The 23085-nt window shown below is 38.9% G+C and overlaps 1 protein-coding gene across 1 annotated transcript in view; it reads right to left on the reverse strand.

Moving 5' to 3' along the window:
- Positions 1–4894: 4894 nt before the first annotated feature.
- The window catches only part of slc16a2 (solute carrier family 16 member 2), a 28675-nt gene continuing 10484 nt past the window's right edge, over positions 4895–23085 (reverse strand). The window contains exons 2-7 of the mRNA XM_058409699.1: positions 19249–19393; positions 18605–19073; positions 15883–16026; positions 15543–15771; positions 11463–11693; positions 4895–10768 (exon numbers count right to left, since the gene is read on the reverse strand). Coding sequence (XP_058265682.1) covers positions 11464–11693; positions 15543–15771; positions 15883–16026; positions 18605–19073; positions 19249–19393 — 1217 coding nt within the window. The 3' untranslated portion in view covers positions 4895–10768; position 11463. The remainder of the gene's footprint in view (positions 10769–11462; positions 11694–15542; positions 15772–15882; positions 16027–18604; positions 19074–19248; positions 19394–23085) is intronic.

Genomic DNA, 23085 nt, shown 5'->3' on the forward strand with positions numbered 1-23085 from the left:
AGATATATTTTGGACAATTTCACACTTCCTCCTATTATTTCTCTGTTTTGAAATCGCACGTAATTCACAAGAAAAGGGTTTTATATAAGATGATACAAGCTCTGGTCAATATTTTACAAAGCTTAAACGAATTAAACCTATTTTTTTTACCAGTACACTGAAGTGGAAATCAACTTATCAGACATTTTCTTATCAGACTTTAGACTCTTATCAGACATCAGTATAAACAAAATGAATGATTTGATTGTCGCAAGTCTGATATGAAATGAGTCAGGTCTCTGTTGGCTTTCAGTGGGAGACGTGTGTTTTTCCCTCGGTTAGATAACCTTTCACATAATTTTAGTGGTTGAAGATAAAAACATATTTTAGCTGCTTATGAACACTTGGAGCATCTCAGAAAGTAGAAATGGTCAACTGGACAATTTTGGCGCCTTTTTTCTTAGATTCTTGTGGTCTATGGATATCTCAGAATGGCTGATTGCGATATTAAAAAAATGTTATCAAGGGCAAAGTTACAACACATTCACAGAATGTTAACTCATGGCCATGTATCTACAGCTACAAATAATTTTATTATTAAATAATAATAAATATATATATATATATATATATATATATATATATATTTGATAATATAACATTTTATAAATATTATATATTTATATACTATTTATAAAATATTACGCCTTTAAATTTAGCTTTATTTCAAGAGATCTTTGTTTAGAAAGTTAACACAATTTAAAGAATTATGACGTCAGACAGCATTCTGACTTGAGATGATTTCTGATCAAGGATATAGTAGAGTTTTAATTAAGATATAAAAAATGTGACTTAATCTGTCATATAGTGTACCAGAGAAAATGTGGGGCTTAATGAGGCGTTGAGATTTAAAAGGTTAAACACTAAAGAGAGGCAGAACTTAATGTTATGGCTGATTAAGACATTAAGAAATTAATTATTGCAACCTTTCTGATGCATTATTGTAGAACTGTTCCTTCATTCTTTGTAACTATGAGCAGATAAAAGAGAGCTCTACCTAGTCATCCAATCGCTGAAAGAAAATTCAGTGTGTACTGTTTAAAAGGCTTTGGAAAAGTGGCGTCTGTGAAAATGTGGGCTTGAGGGGAAAAAAAAGAAAGATAAGTTGACCCCATCTGTGGAAAGCATTCCACCCTTTCATGGTGGCCATGTGTTAGTCAGAATATGACCGCTTTGTGCCGCAGACCTGGGTCTCCCTCGGAAATCTACTGAGTGATGACAACATTAAACATCATGGCAAAAAGAAATACGTTACATAGCTATGGGTCGTGTAATGTGTGCTGAGGTAGTACCATTACCTGGTCTAAAATAGTGACAGTTCAGTGAGAAATGCTGAGTCATCTGTAATACGAAATGAGAAGCGGAGACACGTTGGGTCATGTTCTTAATGTAGCGCGAATGTTCCAGGAAAAGACATGGAGCAAAGTCGAAGTGCACTACTGAGAACTGATGTACATGTCTTAAAACAAATACATTATTTTTAGTAATCAGCCATAACATTAAAACTACTTGCCAAATATAAAGTAGGTGCCACGGAAACATTAACATTAATTCAGCTATCTGTGCTCCAGTGGCTCTGTGTGGATGTGGTAGCTCAGTGGTTAAGGTGTTGGGCTACTGATCAGAAGGCTGTGAGTCGCTTACCTAGGGAACACATGCCACCAGGGTGCACTATGGGAAGAAGGCAAGCTGGCATGCTTTGGGCAATTTTCTGCCCTTGGAAACCTTCTGTCATCCATGTGGATGTTACTTTGACACGTATCACCTACCTAAGCATTGTTGTACACCCTTTCATGGAAACGGTATTCCCTTATGGCTGTGGCCTCTTTCAGCAGGATATTGCGCCGTGCCACAAAGCAAAAATGGTTCAGGAATGGTTTGATGAGCACAAGAAGTTTGAGGTGTTGACTTGGCCTCCGAATTCCCCAGATCTCAATCCTATTGAGCATCGAGTGGTCATAATGTTATGCCTGATCATTGTATAAGTATAAACTCATCACATTCACCATCACCGAGTAATGTCCAATAAAAGCACTTCTATAAAAGTTTTATTTCTTACATAATTGCTGGAATCGAAGCTACTCCAGTCTGCATATGGCATTCATTTTCCACTTCCTAGGCTATTAATAGAGCAGAGAAGTGAAATCGAGTGAGCCATCATTCATGAGGAGAACGTTTTATGAATCATGAATCAAGTGTGAGTCAAAGCTGCATTCATATCTAAATAGCAGAGTCATGTGAAGTTGTTTCCGTGCAGTTTTACCTGAGGCTGCTACAGGTTTGTGATTTTAATCTCTGAACTTGGGAGTTATTGAGCTGAGGAGCAACAGTGTGTGTGTGTGTGTGTGTGTGTGTGTGTGTGTGAGTGAGTGTGTGTGTGTGTGTGTGTGTGTGAGTGAGTGTGTGTGTGTGAGTGAATGCAGGATTTCCACTCTCCGGCTGGTTGCTTGGTGAAATCATTAAACCACCGCAGAATTCTTTTACCATGTGTCTGTGTGTAAGTGTGTATGACGTATGCTTTACATTTAAGTGGAATCAGCAATACAAACACACATCCAGATGTTCTATTTGTCATGGAAATTATCAATAGCCTCCACTTCATTCCTAGACCTTACGCTCATATTTATCAGGAGCACCGTTCCTGGAAGGTGGGATACAGTCGGACCACATGGTGCCAAAGCACAGACACAGAAGTTATTTGTTACACAAATTTTGAAATAATAATAATAATAATAACAATATGTTTGGATTTTTTTCACCGTAATTAATATCCTGTATGTTAAATGACATTTTTGATACTTGTGAATATAAAAGAGATATGAAGGTTGTATAAAGGCCAAGACTTTTAATGAAATTTTGGGATAAATTCTAATTCTAATTCTAATTTCATTGACAGGATAATTGACTGCATATGAATTTTTTAGGATCTCCTGTTCTGCAGAAAGCAGATATCAAAAAATAAATTATTCTAGCATAGCTACCATTTATTAATTGTTTATTAAGTAATTATGCTCAATATATCTGACTAACACTGAGTAAAACATCCCAAATATTTGCCTATCTGATTTAAAACTCTGTATATACACCAATCAGCCTTAACATTATGACCACTGAGAAGTGACGTGAATAAGACTGATGATCTCCTCATCATAGCACCTGTTAGTGGGTGGGATATATTGGAGGCAGCAAGTGAACATTTTGTCCTCAAAGTTGATGTGTTAGAAGCAGGAAAAATGCGTAAAGGATTTAAGCGAGTTTGATGAAGGGCCAAATTGTGATGGCTAGACCACTGGAGCAGAGCATCTCCAAAACTGCAGCTCTTGTGGGGTGTTCCCGGTCTGCAGTGGTCAGTATCTATTAAACGTATCATTTAAGTCCTGGTGCCAGATACCACAGCACACCATCAGGGATCTAGTGGAGTCCATGCCTCGATGGGTCAAGGCTATTTGGGCAGCAAAAGGGGGACCAACACAATACTAGGCAGGTGGTCATAATGTTATGCCTGATCAGTGCAGGTCATTATATTCAAGTTTCTAGTAAATCAAAAATACATTTCCCGTAAATGAAAACATGAATGAATAAAATGAAACTGACAGAATAAAAGAAAGTATATTTAGTTCTACTTCTAGAATGCTGACAGCGAACAGCAGAAATTACAGAAATGTTTCCAGAGAAAAGGGATGTTGCAGCAGATGTGCAACTGATGTTTACTTACTGAAGTGTCCTGTTCCACTGGAAACTTTGTGCAGAGTGATTCATTTTTTTTTTTCTTTTCTGTTTCCACTATCATTGCTGGTGGAATAAATTTGTAAAAATAAATAAATAAAATAATAATAATAATAATAATAATAATAATAATAATAATAATAATAATAATAATAATAATATAAAGTTTGGGAATAAAGTCCTGATACTGTAAAAGAATGTTGCATATCATAGCAATAAAAAAAAAAAAAAAAACTACTTATTATTGTATTTTATTTATTTAAAATAATGAACCACTAGAACCTGGATGGGCAGCACGGTGGCTTAGTGGTTAGCATTGTTGCCTCACAGCAAGAAGGTTCTGGGTCCGAATCCCAGGTTCGAAAAGGCAGGAACCCTTCTGTGTGGAGTTTGCATGTTCTCCCCGTGCCTGTGTGGGTTTACTCCGGGTACTCCGGTTTCCTCCCACAGTCCAAAAACATGTACATTAGGTTGATTGGTAATTCTAAATTGCCCATAGGAGTGTGAGTGTGTGTGGTTGTCTGTCTATATGCGTGGCCCTGTGATGGACTGGTGACCTGTCCAGCCTGCCTTTTGCCCAATGTGTGCTGGGATAGACTCCAGCAGATCCCCGTGACCCTAATTAGGAATAAAGCGGGTATAGAAAATGGATGGATGGATAGAACCTGGACGATGTTGTGTTTTTTTTTTACTGGTCATTGTCAAGGCTATTGATTGGAACATCTACAGCAAAATTGACTGAACTGCTGCACACAATAATCCCCAAAATGTATCCTTAAAAAAACAGGACCTGAATTCGCTCGATTTGGTGTTTGGTGAATATTTATCTAAATTAAACATTTTATTTTTGCATTTTTAATAAACTGGAAAATCACTTGAAATGTACTTTTTATATATACAATACAGTGTGTGAAAAATAAATGATTCTGAATCCTTTCCAAAGCCATTGTATATTAAAACACACCGACAAACTCAGTGTTTTTACCTGTTGATCTTTAAGACGGTGCAACGTTGCCCTCTGCTGTCTCACTGCTCCCCAGTGCAAGGAATTATGGGTAAAAACATCATACATTTTTTTTTCCCAAACAGAGAATTCAATTCAAGCTGATGAATGGGGAAAGAAAGAGTCTTGTGGCATTTAATGCCTGTTTAATATCAAATAAACAAACAAACAAAAAAAAAACAATTAGGTGCACTAGAGACGCAAACTATTCACATGAAAACTAAATGACAGAAAGCTAGCAGCATAACTTTAGTCCTTTTAATTCATTGTTGTTTACACATGAAGGAAAAAAAAAACATTAAGGTGATATTGAAGATTAATTGTTAAAGGCGACATTTTAGAAGGCAGTACGCAGCTGTAGGTAACGCGTGTCTCCTAAAATATCGCCTAAAACACCACACAAACTCTCAAGGTGCTAAGATAATACTTCCTATAAAAGTTTAAACAGAAACATTTTTAAAGGCCAGGGTGGAACAATGCGATTAATTCCCAGGATGATCACCATATATGACGGTTTACAGCATGTCGGATAAGGAAACGTCAATTGGGTCTTTGAGTGGAACGGGTGGGCGTGTCCTTAAGCATATATATGACGTTGAATATATTTCTGAGTAGGCAGAAATAGTGCTCACTTCAAGCTAGCTCATACAAGTCAGTTAACTAGCATTAGCGGTGATTTCTAACATAACAATTTCTCAGAAATGTAAGTCAGTTTTGTCTAAATTGAAAACAAAAAAGGGAAAAATCTCCATATTAGGACACAAAAACACGCCCACATCTGCAATTACAGCCTTCCAAAGGCACGCCCCAATCAGAGCTCATCTGCATACAGGCTCAGGACACACCCCCTCACGATCCACAGGATGAAACATCACACTGATTTTATCTTCCTTCCCCGGCCAAATTGTGCCTCCTACATTTCCATTACAAAAGCCAAGACACTGTGTTGTAGCTAAATTGCATAAAAGTGATCCAAATATATCATGACGCTTTATATTAAGATTTCCTTAACTGACACGAAGCAAATCCTGAACTTCAGCATTAATACACCTTTGATAACATTAAAAAACAAACAGAAAATAAGCTAAGGGATCAACACCTATGTTAACCGATGCTCATAAAATGAAGCCGAAGAATATAAGCATTTTAATAAACACAGAGCTGCCAACACTGCTGGCAAAAATTCCAAGCAAAACAGAAAAAATTAAACGCACAATTTCAGTGAATTTCTAAACAAACGTCTGCGTAAAGCAAAGACACGAATGAATACAACTTACTTTGTTAATAATACTTGTGCTTTATTTTTGCTGAAGTTCAGATTTTGTTCATGAGAAGAAATCCTAATGTAAAGCCTTAGCAAATATATATCTATACATACAAAATTACAAGAAAATAAAATGTATTATTTATATACACATCAACTGCACAAAAAAAAAAACAGTACAATGCTACTATGAGGTTAATCAAATCAGTGTAAATATAAATCGAATCAACCAAAAATTAAATCAATAAACTAGCTAATAATCGAAAGGGCAGATTTGTAAAAAAAAAAAAAAATATCCGTGATACTCAACTTTACCAGGCAAATCCGATTTTTTAAGCTATTTACAAATGCAACATAATAAAAAGAGCAAATCTAGTATTCGCTCACTAGAAGAAGATTCGAGGAAATAAAATCTGCATAATTGTAAAGCTTGGAACTGATTGGTCAGAAACAGGAAGGCCAAAAATGCAGACATGAGGTAACTGAGGTAATATTAGATTCTTGTGAATGTCAAATTACAACAAAACGAAACAGAACAGATGAACGGATGTCAAGATTAATAAGAATACAGAAATTAATTTTAATAAAAATACTGAACAGAATGAACTATATTAAGGTACATGGGGTAGATGTAAGAGCATCCTTGACAGTAAATACTGTGTTGATTGTAACTGATAATGCCTAAATATCCACTAACATAGAAAGAAAAACAAATTAATTTGCAAAGACAAAATGTGTGATCTATTCACGCTAAAAAAAAAAGAGCGAGAGAGAGGGAAGTGTGGTGGTGTGGGAAAACCCTGCACATGCTGAAATTGTCAACATTTTGATTAAATATATATCTCAGAAATCGGACAGGGTTTCCTGAACTGAAATATCTCTCTTTCTATCATTACTAGTTCAAGATTACCCCCAAAAATGATCATTTAATTAATTAACTGGAACTAGCATGTAAAAAAATGAACATATAACAAATTAAATACGATCAAAACTTTCATAAAATTTCTAGTGTTATACCTGCTTTGAGTCACAAAAACTAGTCTTTTCTTGTATCTAGGCAAGTTAAGAAAATGAATTAGAATCTTTAGGGGTGAATTAAATGAAGTTTATGGTTTGTTGAAAATCGAGGTGCAAAAAAAAAAAAAAATTTTGGTAATTTTTTTGTCAAAACTCAATATTCTGTCTAACTTTTGTCAGAATTCAGCCACGATGACATCCGAAGGGTTTTCCCAGATCACCAAGCATTTATAGAGACTCTAAACGAAAAAACTGAAACTGATTTAATGGCAGAAAAGATTTTAAAAAATCTTTCAAAAACAAGCCGGATTTGTCCTTTCCATTTTTTTTTTACTACTGTTTTTTATTTATTTATTAATTTTAATTTATTATTATTATTATTATTATTATTATTATTATTATTATTATTATTATTATTATTATTATTATATTTCATAAATTGTCTAATTAATGGAATACCTCTGCATTAAAATAAATGAATCAGATATACAGAAGCCAAACATGATTGATTGACTACCTTGGGTTTTATGGACTGAGAAAATAATCTGGGAAATTTTGTATTTTTTGTTTTTTTTTTCCATTTAGCTGAAGTCTTTACACATCTGCTGTACCATAACGCATGCGGGAGAAATGTCTCAAAACTGATGTGAGGACGTTTGGACATGAAAAGCTTTCTGAAAATAGAATCCCTGAGGTCTGGAGAGAGACACTACAGTTTGGGACACACTCACACACACACACACACACAAAAGGCTCTGAATCTGAAAAGGCTGTTAGTGGTTTAAAAAAAGTATGATTAATTAAAGGGTAATTAGTGCTGAGAGCAATACAAAAAAGGGAGAGAGAGAGAGAGAGAGAGAGAGAGAGAGAGATGATTGTATTGAGGCTTAAACTGCAGCTGTAAAATTAACAGTGTGTATCGTTAACAGGTACGTTTTTTGAGGTATGCGTGTCTTGTTCCTACCAGGTTTGGCCGATATAAAATATCACAATAACTATAACTGTTTTCCAATATTACGCAATTTTCTGATTTAAAATAAACTTCAGCGTTTTATTTTTAATCGGCACTATCGTCTCAATCCCTTTAAGGCTCGGAAATATAGTTTAATCCTCAGAGGAATGCTGTGTCGCGTGCTGCCTTCGAATTTCTAAACCTCGGCTTATATAAACGTGAATACGTATAATCTGTTGTTAGTATTGTAACAAATACTGTAAGTATCCTGTTGTATTTAGCAATTTGGATGGATTCTAATCACTTTCGTAACAGTCAGAGATTGAACCCTCAACAAATCTTGAAGACAGAAGGCTCTGTGCTTTACAATTTCTCTGTAACATGTTGCATATGTTGCATAAGCTAGTAATGAGATAGACGTTTATAGCTACTATAACATAAGTGAAGCTAACCTATTTTAACCGGCTTTGCCCTACGATGTGACAATAAATGGAGAAAAAACAAACAGGAGATAGTATTTGCAATTCGTTGTGGTTAAAACATTTCCATATTATCAGCACATGCCTGCTATTCTGCTCAAAGATTATCTATTTTTTTTAACACGACAATGCAGTTTTACGTCTTTAAAGTTGGGGATGTACCAAGGCTGAGAATTTCTACTGGTCGATATTGGACTAATCTCCAATTCACCAATGCTTAGGAATGATAAATGACTCAAAAACAGATGTTCTTTAAAAAAAAAGACTGTGAGGTTCGACATACAGAAAGCAGGGAGTCATCGATATAGTCCTAGTTTCATTAACATGATACTTTGCTAAAAAGACATGAAGAATATGAAAAACTTGCTACTAGCTTGCTACCAATACTGTGTTTGTCTTCAATCTGAATTGGTCAAAGCTACAAAACATGGACGCTGCAATATGATTACATAAAGCTTCAGGAACACAAGATTGACCTCTATGATTACAGTATATCTATATACAATGACCTATAGTTTATTTATTCCAACTTCAACCTTTCAACATTTCCTATGAGTTACCAAGAGCAGTTTTCTAGCTAAGAAGAAGCTACTGAGGTATGTTTGGGTTGGATTCTGTTTGTTTTGCATCCTACAATGTGTTTCCATAGTGATAACACAGCAACCGGCAAGCAATAAAATAAAAGGTCTGAGGGAAAGCAACCAATGATATGAACTGCTCCTGTTTGCAATGGCCAATGAAAACGCCTCTTATCTGACAGAGGAAATAGCAAAAATGTCTAAAACGGACACTACTAGCATGATAGATTAGTTAATAAGACAATTAGATGAGCAAAGGAAGTCTAAACAAGTCTAAATTTTATAACAAAAAAAAAATCATGAGATTATGAGAAAATGATGTTTTTTTCCTATGAATGTTTTTTAACTTAATCCATGAATGAGAAACATGGGCGTTTTTGAGGAATGCAAGTTAGCAGGAAATATCAGCATAGTGTACTGCCACAGAGTGACTAACTGGCTCTAAAATATTGGCACTGGTATGAGATTTGTTGCTGCATAGAATAGATCCTGCGGAAATAGGTCTGCGGAAAATCACGCATGCAAAAGCTCGAGCCTGAAATGATTTTAACGCACCTCTGGATTGAAAAATAGAAGTGATTAAGGTCCTGATGCTACGCTTCACGTGTCGGGTGTGACCTCAATTAGTTCTGGTTTGTTAAGCCCAGACGTTCCAAATGATTGGTCTGAGAAATTGGACATTGTAGCCTGAATACCTTCTCAAATTTTAGTTCTTATCTGTTTTTCACTCCTTTGAATCTCACTTTAAATAGAGAATGGTAAAGAAACAATATAAAAAAATAAATTGGAAAATGCACCAAAAAGTATTCTGAATTTCTCAGACAAACCTGTTCGTTTTATGTGAGCTAAAATGGTTGGCTAGTTTATATAGCTAGTATATATAAATATTTAAAAAAGCTTCTATTTAACACCAGTGATGTTTGATAGACCCATAAAAGTTGGACTTCACTTCCAACAAAGGTTAAAGATTCCTAGATTAAAGAAAAAAATAAAAAATCAAAGAAATTCATGTAGGAATTGGAAAGAACTGTTCGCTAAATGGTTGGAATTTAAGACTTTGTACTATTAGAAAAGGTTTTCGATTAAAACGTTTCTACTAAAATCTCAGAAACTAAAGTCATTTTTTTCTAAAGCTCAATTAGGATTATCAATTTGGCTGAAGAACAGCGACAATGCTCTATGATTATATAATAACACTGGTTTTACCAATAGATCTGAATCCACAGTAGATAAAAAAAGATCAAGAAATGAGTAAAAGAACATTAATTCCTTAAAAATATTAGAACAAAATCACAGGCTAGAAAAAAATAATAAATCTCTGTTAAACGGCAACTGTTCTGTGGACACAGTGGATTGAAAAAAAGGGCACATGTAAAGGAAAAAAGGTAAAGGATTCTTCCTTTTAGTTCAATTCAAAGGCAACAGCGTTTCCTACTGATCGGTGCTCGCTGTTCTTATGTGTCAATCGGTGTTCCTTCAGGCTTCGGCTCCTTCTTAGAAGCCATCAGGGACCAGACTGTTAAAATCCCACAGCGAGCAGAGGGATGGGGACATGTGGTGTCCAAGAGGGGGATAAAAGAGTATGAAAAATCCACGCAGATCTTTACTATTTAAGGGAAAGGGCACTGAGGTGAGGAGTTTGGGGCTGACTTCTGAGCCGAGGACAGAGATCTCATGCACAGATGATGGACTTTGGGTGAAGTGAATGACCTGAAGAGAGAGAGACAGGAGGAGACAGACAAATAAAGAGAGAATGAAACACTTATACATTGCATGCAGCTACAGTACAGATTAGTGCACTGTCGTTCAATGTATTTTAATGAAAAACAGAGAAATGCTTTGGCATTTATTTAATAAATATGGAAGTGCTGAGTCCCAGGTTGTAAAGCTGTACACTACTGCCTTCCACCACAGGAAAATCTTCATGACGGAGAATGTTTTTTCTTTATGTTTTCTCTGTAACGTGTCTGTTTCACTCCGCCCCATCTATTTAGTTATGTCATGAATCTCCGCCTCACGCTTGGGTGCTAAAGCTGTGTGTGTCATAATCTTTGTGAAGTGTACATTCTGCGTGTTTGTCACTTAGCCTCCTGTTTATTGCATTTTTGATGCCTTTGTCTCACCTGTTTCCTGTCTTCGTTACACCTGATGCTTTGTTTTGTTTGTATTATCCTAGCCATAGTTGCGTGTTGTTGCATGCTACATTTACTATCTCAAACTTGTTCTGTTCTTGACCTGCCTTTTAACCCTTGTCTTTGTTAATAAATAAAAACAACCTGTACTTTGTATCCGCCTCTGTGTTTCTCCATGTACGTGACAAGTTTTCTATAATGACATCGTTCCAAGTGTTGCATGCCTTGGGATCAATTTTCCAATCTTTCCTCCATTACTGCCTCTGTCTCACCTCAGTGCAGCTCTTGTTGTGTTTCGGTGTCAGTGTATCCGGGCAGCACGTCTCCGTTGATGCAGTTCTTCAGCATGCTGTGTGTGCTCGGGTCACACGTGTTGCTTTGTTTCCTATGAGCGTGCCTGAAGACCAACGGCACAAAGAACAGGACTATGCCTCCGACCAGAGGGGGAACGCCGGCCAGGTAAAAAGCCACGTGGTAATCCTTGAAGTGATCATGAAGAAGGCCTGGTGGGGAGATTAGATTTAGATCAGGGAATAATTCTAAATGTTTCTGAAAATATTGCATCACTTTTCTTTAAAAACACAACACACAATGTCTGGATCTGTGTAAGAGTTTCTTTTATGCAAAGCCATTAAGAGATTCCTTGGAGAAATGGATGGATGGATGAATGAATAGATGGATTCAGAATAGAAGGAAGGAAGGAAGGAAGGAAGGAAGGAAGGAAGGAAGGAAGGAAGGAAGGAAGGAAAGAAAAAGCAGAGACATCCAAAAGAGAAGAACAAGAGAAAGATGACTGATGAAGAAAAAAGAGGCCCTACAGTGTGCACCTGCACTAAGTTTAAAGTGGAGCAGATTTAACCTTTCTAAACAAAAACATGTTTTTGTTCTCATAACCCGGACGTGTCCCAAACCGCAGGCATGAGGGATGAATCAGAACATCAAGTGCTCAAAGTCAAATCAGTGACAGCAGCGAACAGGGAGTACAGTGCCAGTTAATAGTCAGACACTAGAGTCTAAACTTTCAGAATGCACAGGGAGACTCTCAGTAGGGGGCAGAGCAACAACATGGAGAAATGAGTTGATCTGTTAGCGGGAGGGGGTTCGACCGGGTTGCCAAGTATCAATGAACAACAACAAAACAAGAGCCAAACTAAACAAAAAAGCGAACGTTTGCAGACACTTTGATCCATCCATCTGTTCATCTGTCTATTTATCTTTCCATCTATCTGCCTATCAGTCTGTCTATCCTTTCAGTTATCTATTACCTTTCCATGAATCTATCAATCCCTTTATTCATCTAACTGTTCGTCTGATCATTCCATCCATCCATTCTCTTCCTTCCTCGTACTATTGATTCCATCTGTTTTTGCTTTTGTCTATCTGACATTGTCTGTCTCTGTCTTTCCATCTACCTGTGTAGTCCATGAATTCGTCTATCCAGCCTTTTAACCATCCATTTGTTTATCAGTCTATTTTTAATTCCATCTATCCATCCTGTCCTTCCAAGAATCGTTCTCTACAACCTTTTAACCTTGTACCTTTTTAAGTGTTTTCCATCTACCTAAGCATCCATTCTGTCTTTCCACTTTGTTTATTCACTGTTTTAACCCTTTACCTGTTATGTCTGTCTATCCCGAATCTATCACTCTATCACAACAGGAGCCAAACAAAACAGAAAGCCAACTATTCACGGAAAAGCCACACAAAATTCCCAGAAGAGCCCTTAACGCTCCATAGATTCCCCTAATGGTCCTGGAACTGGAGCAAATGTAATGCGTAATGTTCCAGATCTGGCCAAAAGTGTGTACTTCCACACACACATATATACTCGTGTGTGTGTGTGTGTGTGTGTGTGTGTGTGTGTGTGGGCTTGGCAACCTGAGGGTAACTGAGGACGACACCATGCTGTGCCTGGATCTTAGCCTCAAATATAAACCTTCTATATCCTGTGCACTGAAGGCAGTGTGTATGTTAAGTTAAACTCCTTGAGTACACTTTTAAGTCCACTCTGTCTCAGAGTGTGAGAGAACACATACTTTAGGATCATCACAAATCAAATTTGGATAAATACGTCTAGGAAGAACATTCCTTTATATGTGCCTGCTTATTGAACTCTTGCAATGTATAGTGGCCTCAGCAACAATGTAATATGCATAGTAAAATTCAGGGCATTCAAGTTCCATGCATATTGTGAGCATACATAAGAGTTGAAACTGTACCCTAAGGAATTCCCAATCGAAACGATCAGTGAATAATTCAAGCTAAAATAGCACTAATGCAGCCTGAAGGTGATGCTTTTGTTAGGAGTGAACTGTCATTCTTGGACATCAAGGCCTCATCTGTGTCTCTGTCCTCAACATTGGGTCAGGGCTGTATTAGGACATGTCCCTCACTTGGCTAGGTTTTTCTCAAAGTGTTTCCTCAAAGTGTTTCTTTAAAAGAATCCCTGGAGCAATGGTGTAACAGCTATACTCAGAGTTCACTAAGGTACCCCATATGGAGTCAGAACGTAATGAGGAAGACGTTAAGGAGCCACCTGGGCAAGGGGGTGGAGCAACTCGTGGTGAGGTGCAAGTTGGAGCAGGTTGATTCGCATCAGGTCTAGCTGTGTGCAGCTAACAATAAAAGGACATGTTCAATCTCTGCACTGATCTGCACAACCTGTCTTGAACCTGAGGAAAAGGAAGATATGTTGGCATTCCAATCAGTTGCTTTGACAAAAAGAGGCTAAAATTTTTTGGCCTTCACTGCCTCCCAACCCAAAAAAACCTCATGATTCATAGGGGTGTCCTGCCTCAAGTCCCCACAACAAACAGATGCTCTGGCCATGCTTCTGGATTTGTATGACAACACCTACTGCTAAAAGGTATTTTCTTGCCTATTCAGGGTGGATGAAGCCTTTTATATTAATAGCTCCTCAATAATAGTCTCTCATACTAGTGAACCCATGGCATTTGTAAATAACATCTCCTAGCAAAAGAGTCATGGATTCTTCCTCTCAGGCAGTGGACCAAATGGATCATGACCACTGTGGGCTGTGGTGCCTGCATCACTATTAATGAATGGACAAAAGGTTGCCTGTGGCAGATATTTGCAAGTCTCTTTTGAAACATCGGAGGCTTGCCCACTTAACCTGGTCAGGATTGTAAGTATGACAATATTACTTCCATTGGCTATGGCCCATAGGGGGATGTGGTAGCTCAGTGGTTAAGGTGTTGGACTACTGATCGGAAGGTTGTATGCAGGTCCACCAAGGTGCGAAAGCTGGGGCCTTGAGCAAGGCCCTTAATCCTCAGTTGTATAAAATGAGATGAAAAGTAAGTCGTTCTGGATAAGAAATGTAAATGTAAATGCATAGCATGAATGCCTGATTTCTGTCAGCTGCAAGTGCTTCCCAGAGTAAGACCTGAGGAATAAACCTGCTCTAACTGGCACATCACCATGAGTTGCTCTGCCTGCTTGGCCCAGGTAGCTCCTTAACATCTTCCACATTACCTGCTGACTCCATATGTGTTGACTCAAAACTCATCAGATCCTCCTGTTCCACCATTGCAAGTTATAGTAACAAGCAGTCATAACTCATTATACTCAGTAACCTCCTAAAATGAGGAGCAATGGTTGTGATGGGGTGTATATCATCATTACATCACCATGCATCATTTACCTTAAAGATATGAACAAGACGTGTTGTCAAACAAACATGCTTTCGGTGGACTCAGGTTTGGTTTCTGCTTGGTCCGGAAAAAAACCTGCACCCCCACGAGCACTTTGTGAATAAGATTGGACAGCCCTCTTCTAGTGTTTTTGGTTTTGACATGGTGGTCCAGTTTTATTGTTCACTAGTATCTACAATATGAGGGTCTTCTCAAAACAGTTGCCACAAAGTTGTAAGAATACAATTGTCTAGAATGTCTTTGTATGCTGCGCCATTAAGATTTTCGTTCACTGTAACAGCCCTAGACCTGTTCCTGAATGGTAACACTCCATGTACAAAGGAAGGTCCATGAAGACATGATTTGTCAAAGTCGGACTGGAAGAACTCAACTGACCTGCAGAGAGCCCTGACCGCATCCGCTCTGAACACCTTAGGGATGAACTGTAACGCCACATTTGCACCAGACCTTCTTACCAAACATCAGTGTCCAACCTTTTGTGCTCCCCAGTCTTGTTTCTGGTATTTGTATTTGTCCAACAGCCTTTCAGTTCCATACTTTTCTATGGAGTAGCTGGTTTCTTCAGTTTAGTTTGTAGTACTGGTATTAATGAGTTAGTTTTGCTGGATTTGTTGTTTTTACCTTACTATACTATATTGTAAATCTAGCTGGAGGGATGTGTAAACTGCCAGTACTCACCTGCAATTGGTGGGCCTGCTGTCATTGGAACAGCCATGAGGCCCAGCAGGTAACCAATGGCTTGCGAGGCCTGCATGGGCCCTACCAACTCAAAAGCAATGGGGGCCATTATGGTGATGAAGCAGCCATCACACAGTCCCATGAACACACACACCACCATCAGGCCCTCAAGCACACGGCACTGCGGGATCATCATCGACATCAGGCCTAGAGTCATGAACGAGGCCACCTATACAACCAGACAAAAAGAGAGTTGTTCATTGAACCAGATACACAAAACCAGAGACTGACTTTGCAATCAAGAACCTATGTATGGACTTAATAAATAATGAATAAGCACCTGCAAGTATATTTTTTTGACTCCAGGAATGAGGTCTCCCACTTTGCCAAAAAGCAGACGACCTACTCCTGAGGAAGCCCCGATGCACACCAGCAGCACCCACTCCTTCTGCGTCTCCCCAAACTGCTCCTTCACAAAGTTGATCTGTCACACAAATACTTATATTTAGTATGTAGTCTTAGCACACAGAAAAAAAAGAACAAAACGGAATCGGTCAAGAAAAAGAACTTCATAGAAGGTCTACACAATTTATTAATGTTAATGCTTAATAACTGAATCCTCAATTCTGATTGGTCAGATTGTGTTGATTTATTTTCTATACCAGAAGCTCTGAGAATACTTCCATTTCTATTTTTTCCAGATCCGTTTTTAGCTGCCTTGTCTAATGACTTTTCAGACAGTGGAAAGACAAGCTTGATGTGCTTTGATATATATTTCTAGCCTTCCTCTGCATTGTAGTCATCAATCTGATTCATTTTCAGATCCTTAATTACCCCAATCCGTTGTTGTCGAGTGTCAGCACAAGATACGAAGAGTCAGAGAATTTACTACACTCTGGAATGGTCAGCAGCAGACAGTGTCAATTCTTGACTAGCCTAATGAGACGATTAAGGCCTGAGATGTTCTGAGACTAAATATAAAGTAACTATGTGTTAATATTTGTGTTTTAGCTGGGGTGCACAAACTTTTGCACACAGCATTCTCATGATGTGTTTTAAGAGCTATTTGTGTGTTCCGATGCATTAAAAAGCACACAGACACATACACACACTCTCGCTCTCTTTCGCTTTCAGACATACGAATGTACAACAAAAGCCGGGGGAAATGTTTACATTTCGATCCCAAGCCTTCAATAACATGCCGGCAGGTGGGAAGGGGAGGGGCTTCTCGTCTTTATGACTTCATCAGTACAGCACAAAAACGGCCACATCAACATCCGATACACACAAACACACACATACATTCACACACACCCCCAAACACACATGCACAACATACACACACATATCCGGATCACAAACATCTCCAACACACACACACACACACACAACATCCGGAATGTGCGCACACTTTCAAATAAGTACAAACACACACAAATGTATACACATAAACATTCACACACTGTCAGAAAAAAAGGATACACCCCCAAACACACATGCACAACATACACACACATCTGGATCACATACAAACTCCCAAAACAAGCATCTACAACACACACACCCACATCCGGAATGTGAACACACCTTCAGATAAACACACACACACATTTATCCACACACCCCCAAAGACACAAACAATACAGAAACACACAGCTGGAAAACAAGACTCACAAAACCTACACATATAGACACACACTCTCAAACTTTTACATAAAAACCACACACACACACACACCTGTCCTTCAGACTCACATCCCCAGGTCACTACACCAATGCTTATACACGTATATTTACACACAATATCAAACATTTAAATGAAAAAGCTCCCTCACACACACACACACACACCAGCATAACAATCACAACCCACACGAGATGAAACGCACACAATGTTTATTTCACAAATCTCACACTACTATAGCATCTCCATTCACGCGAAAGTTGGAACAGTGGGTTGTGTGTATGCATTGTGTAGTACTAAGGGTCCAGCAGTAACACACTGCTGATGTAAATATCTTTAATGGAAGTTTGATTACATTACAGTGTCCTGTTTACATCACGGAGATTATCATGCACAGAAAAAGCTCTGTCCGGGATAGGAGATGATAAATGTTATTACTGCACACACACACACACACACACAGTTCATAATGTTCACAGAAATGGATTCTGCTACAGTTTGGTTTTTTATCTTCCTCTCATTTGTGTCCATGTGCGTCTTTCTTCGTAAAAAGTATTATATGTTGTTATATATGTGTAACTACTACTACTACAATGTTAGCAAAGAAAATTCTGTTGTCTTACCTTGTCCTCCAAGAGAATGTAAAACCACTTTCATGACTGCTTTGCACACTGACATGCAATAACTGAAGTGTTATATAACCGTCTTAAAAACAAGTCTGTACTTTTTCCCTTACTTTTTTTCCTCCCAAATCCGTATAACATTTCAAACACACACCGTGAAAATATTAAAAGAGAACAAGACTCTATTGCGCGACTTTCGTTTCATGACAATTTATTGTTCTAGTAACAATTATCGCCAAAATGTGGAGGACAATCTGGTAGTTTTGTGTAGTATCATTTGCTCAGTGATGCCAAACGTATGTCTTGAGGACTAGGACCAGCCTTAATAAAAGTTCTAAGCCTTTATAAGAAAGTCAAAATTGTCTCATGGAGTGAATGATTAAAAAAAAAAGCTGTTATTCCGCTAGGGGGCACTATAGAGCAATAAACCCAGAGCCATAAACTCGACTACTGGCAAAATGTGCTAATGACCATTAATAATGTATCATTCTTCAACAGCGAGCCTCAAACATGATGCTGTATCCATGTCTCTTTCCTTCACAGCAACAGAGGTGATTACTTATGCAATCACAGCCTCAAGAATTTTACTGATTTTCTTCTTTTCAACATCATGGGATATTTTGTGTAGATTCAAGGCTGCAACTGAATCTGAATCTGAATCCAATACACATCCGCAGCACAGCACAGAGGGACACATGCAGTCCTGACACTTTAGCGTGAATCGTCAATAAACGATCCGAAAATAATCCTCTTACCAAGTGAATATAGGGCACCATGTATCCCAGAACAGCTGTGGCCACTCCGAAAGCCCACACTCGGTATGTAGCCACCCTGAACACACGGGCGTTGAAATACTTCTTCACTTTCATCACACCCCTCCTCCACCGAGTTCCCGCTGTGGATCCCTGATCTCCGGCAGGCCCCTGGGAGCCTGCCCCAGCTGAAGGAATCAGTGGTCGGAAGGAGAACGCCAGCAGTGACTGAACCAGCATGAAGAGGCTGAGGATCTGGAAGGTTCTGGAGAGGCCCAGAGGACCTACGACCTTCTTTAGGAGCACTGGCAGCGCGATGGTGAAGAGGCTGCTTGTTGCCGTCACCACACCGTTCGCCAGACCTAGACGGCGACGGAAATAGTGCCCCAAGATGACCAGCGATGGCTGGAATGCGAAAGATGAGCCGCAGCCAAACAGCATGCCGTAAGTGAAATAACGAAGTCCCAGCGTCCTGCAACGGACAGAGAGAGAGAGAGATGGAATTATATATACAATATTTCCATCTGCATGGTATATAAAAATGCGCTTGTACTAATGCTTTATCGTTTCTATAGTAACATCATGATAGTAGTCATGACGACAACGTGATTTGCATTTTAAGGATGATCATGTAAACGACGCCTTACGTGGCGAACGAGCTGCTGAGGAGTCCCAAGAAGGCGACGAAGGCTCCGCCCACTGCCGTCTTCCTGCACCCAAAGTGATCGGTGAACATGCTGACCACAGGGGAGCAGAAGAAGATCATCCCCATAGCCAAGGCACCGACCCATGCTACAGAGATAAGAGGAGTTGGGTCAGGGATGTTTGTATATGTGTTTTGATTGTCTGAGAAATATTATTGATCCCTGTACTTATACAAAATGAGGAACGTGGCTAGATAGAGAAACCTGCAATTGTGAGCCCTGCCCCCAAACCAACCCAGAACTGGTCCTGGGTTCGATGTATGAAAAGGCTTCAATGAATTTTGATGAATGAATAAATACCAAATAAAAAGTGAATGCTGGATATGATCATCCAAAAAGTACATTCAGAGTGTGTGTGTGTGTGTGTGTGTGTGTGTTTGATCTGAATCCAACACACAAACACACACAGTTATGCAATGTCCGTGGTGTTTGTGTCAGGTGGATGGTGGGTTTAGATGATCAAAGGTGGTTTAATGGCTGTACAGTGTGTACTGTGTCTGAGTTCACTGGTTAAACATTGGAGACTGACCTCACTCTGTGTGTGTGTGTGTGTGTGTCAGCTATACATAGAGACACATATTAATCTTGCCAAACAGGTATGGGCACCTATATATATACTGTATGTGTGTGTGTGTGTGTGTGTAGAATTACATGTCTGACGTAGAATGAAAACTGCATTTTCATTTTCATGTGTATACATATTGGGCCTTGTGTATCAGGTAGCATGGATCTGATATGTATATGCATAGGGGTGGATTTGTGTGTGTGTGTGTTTGATGTTGTACCATTAGCAAGAGGGGAAAAAACATGCTTAAACAAATGGGTGCTTAGACGTATAATGAAGCGCAAAAATGAAAATTAAACACATCGCTTAAATCTTCCAGATGTTCTCCATTATTCCATAGGTGTTTACAATCCCTAGAACACACACACCACACACAGACACACACTTTTGCAGCTGTACTTTGTTTGTTGGCTTTGCGGTTTAGGAATCTCTGGTTGAGGTTCTTAAGGGAATTTAGAACAATTGAGAAAAAGGGAAGCCTGAGGTGAGGTGATTGTGTGTGTGTGTGTGTGAAAGAGGATTTTGCCCTCCTAAATCCAGAAGGCATTAGACATTCCTCTGATTATTAACCCACAGATTATTTTCTTTCATGGAATAGTATTAGAAAGGGTTTCATATTATTGTTGTAGGTTTCATTTCGGTTTTGGAAAGACGCACGGCCAGTGGCAGCAGATCCATCACATGAATAAAGTCGTATATTAAATATTGGCAGCAAGCTTGTTTTTTGCTTGACATTGTCATTATGTAAACTGGTAAAGAACAATTCAATAAATAAACAGATGCAAGCTGCAATTAAGGGGCAAAGCACTTTCAGGTTTTACCCGTTTAGAGGGTGACCACAATAAAGGACCATCAGCATTTGTTCCTTAAAGAAATAGACTGAATTTGACTAAAATCGCTCAAGCTGCCTACAAGCATGATGCTTCCTTGCTAAACATACACTACTGTGCCAAAAGTTTTGGGACACCCCTCCAAATCACTGAATTCAGGTGTTGTTATCCAGGTGTTGGGCTTGGCCCCTTAGTTCTAGTGAAAGGAACTCTTAATGCTTCAGCATACCAAGACATTTTGGACAACTTCAAGCTCCCAACTTTATGGGAACAGTTTGGGGATGACCCCTTCCTGTTCCAACATGACTGCATACCAGTGCACAAAGCAAGGTCCATAAACACATGGATGAGTGAGTTTGGTGTGGAGGAACTTCACAGAGTCCTGACCTCAACCTGAAAGAACACCTTTGGGATGAATTAGAGCGGAGACTGTGAGCCAGGCCTTCTCGTCCAACATCAGTGCCTGACCTCACAAATGCGCTTCTAGAGGAATGGTCAAAAATTCCCATAAACACACCCCTAAACCATGTGGAAAGCCTTCCCAGAAGAGTTGAAGCTGTTATAGCTGCAAAGGGGCGGGCCAACTCCATATTACATTCATGTGAATGTAAAGGCAGAGGTTGGCAATATATTGAATGTGAAACGTTTGATATGAACAAGTATAAGCATTACAATTGTAGTCTATCACTTCCTATCAGTTATACACAAAGCCAAAAATCCCCAAACAGCAAAAATCTTTCTTGGCTCTGCAGAATTATTTGTAAAAATCAAACAGAAAAGGCTATCAATGGAGCAGAGAACCAGTTATCATAATTACAGCATAATTACAGCGCAACACTAATCACAGGGTTTTAAGACACTTTTCTTTTTAGTGTCACACTCAGCCTCTCTCATAATAGCCCACAGTGACAGGTGAACGATGATTCACTTTCACATTCTTCTATATTGCACTTCTTATTCTCTCTTTTCTATTCCCTCATCCTCTCGTTAGCCTTTGCTCTCTCTCTTTCTCTCTGTAACTTACTTACTCCCCCACTTTTCACTCCCTTGTGCTTTGCTTTCTCCCTTTATTTCCTTCTCCACATCCACCCTGCTTCCTCTTTCCTATTCTTTCTCCATCACTAGCTCAAGGGCTTTAATACACAGCAGTCTCGTTAGAGAGAGTCAGGCCCAGATCCTTCTCGAACTGCACAATGAAAGAGATAGAGAAAGAGAGAGAAAGAAAGAAAGAGAGAGCGCTAGAGGAAGGGACAGAGAAAGAATGACCCACTAAAAGTGAGTGATGCGTCCTGACAGGTTTCGACCAGACACAATGCCACGGGGATGACACACACAAACAGCCTTCTGCTCCACTAGGTGTGCTAATAATAATGAAAGCATTCAATTAGAAAATAATAAGCATTAATTAGGCATTAATCTCTTTAACTAACCTTGTTTAATTCATTAATTACTTTTACTTCACCATAGGAATCATATATTATATCATACTGGGGGTTGAGGGTTCGATTCCTGCCTCCACTCTGTGTGGGCGGAGTTTGCATGTTCTCCCCATGTTTCGGGGGGTTCCTCTGACATGACATACATTGTAGGTTGATTGCCATCCATGTGTTAATGAGTGTGTGTGTGTGTGTGTGAACTGCAATAGGTTGACACCACATCCATGATGTCCCTCTCCTCTTTCCCTGAGCTGCCTGGGATATACTCCAGGTTCCCTGTGACCCTATGGATGGATGGACGGACGGACGGACAGACTACACACTGATTTACTTTTAGCTACTTAATATAAGTATTAATTATACGATTATTACTTCCTGCTCACATTTTTATATAATCTTGTGAATATCTTGTGATTAAAATAGTAAACAATATTACTGTTGAATATAATATAATAATAATGTGTTTATTACCATTTAAAAAAATATACAGATAAGACAGAAGAAAGGGGTTTAAAAAAAATGATTAAGTGCGCCGTTTTATTGGAAAAACTTTGGCTGCACATTTACCATGTAAACGTAAACAATACAGGATCTGTGACAGGATGTTGAAGTCGGATCAGTTCTGTGTATTTTGCTTCTCGGGGAAGGGGGGAAAAAAAGCCTTCCGTGGCTAGAGGCCCGCGGGCTTGCGAGATGAAATACGAGTGCACTTTGTGTATTTATGTAGCCTATATCTGACGTTTTGCTTTGTTTAATCATGTGCTAAAAGAGGAAAGAAGCGAAAATGACGGCCAAGTGAAATGGAAAGCTACGCAGAGCTAGGCGGCGTACGCGATTATTAGAATTATGACTTTCCTGAACTGCAGTTTGCGTAATATTAAGCATGGAAGATTGAGCTCTGAGGTTGCTCTGAGGGTTAGATCCGTACGGTCGGTTGGATATGTCTGAT

This window comes from Hemibagrus wyckioides, linkage group LG02 (assembly GCF_019097595.1).
Source record: "Hemibagrus wyckioides isolate EC202008001 linkage group LG02, SWU_Hwy_1.0, whole genome shotgun sequence".
NCBI classification, from domain to species: domain Eukaryota; kingdom Metazoa; phylum Chordata; class Actinopteri; order Siluriformes; family Bagridae; genus Hemibagrus; species Hemibagrus wyckioides.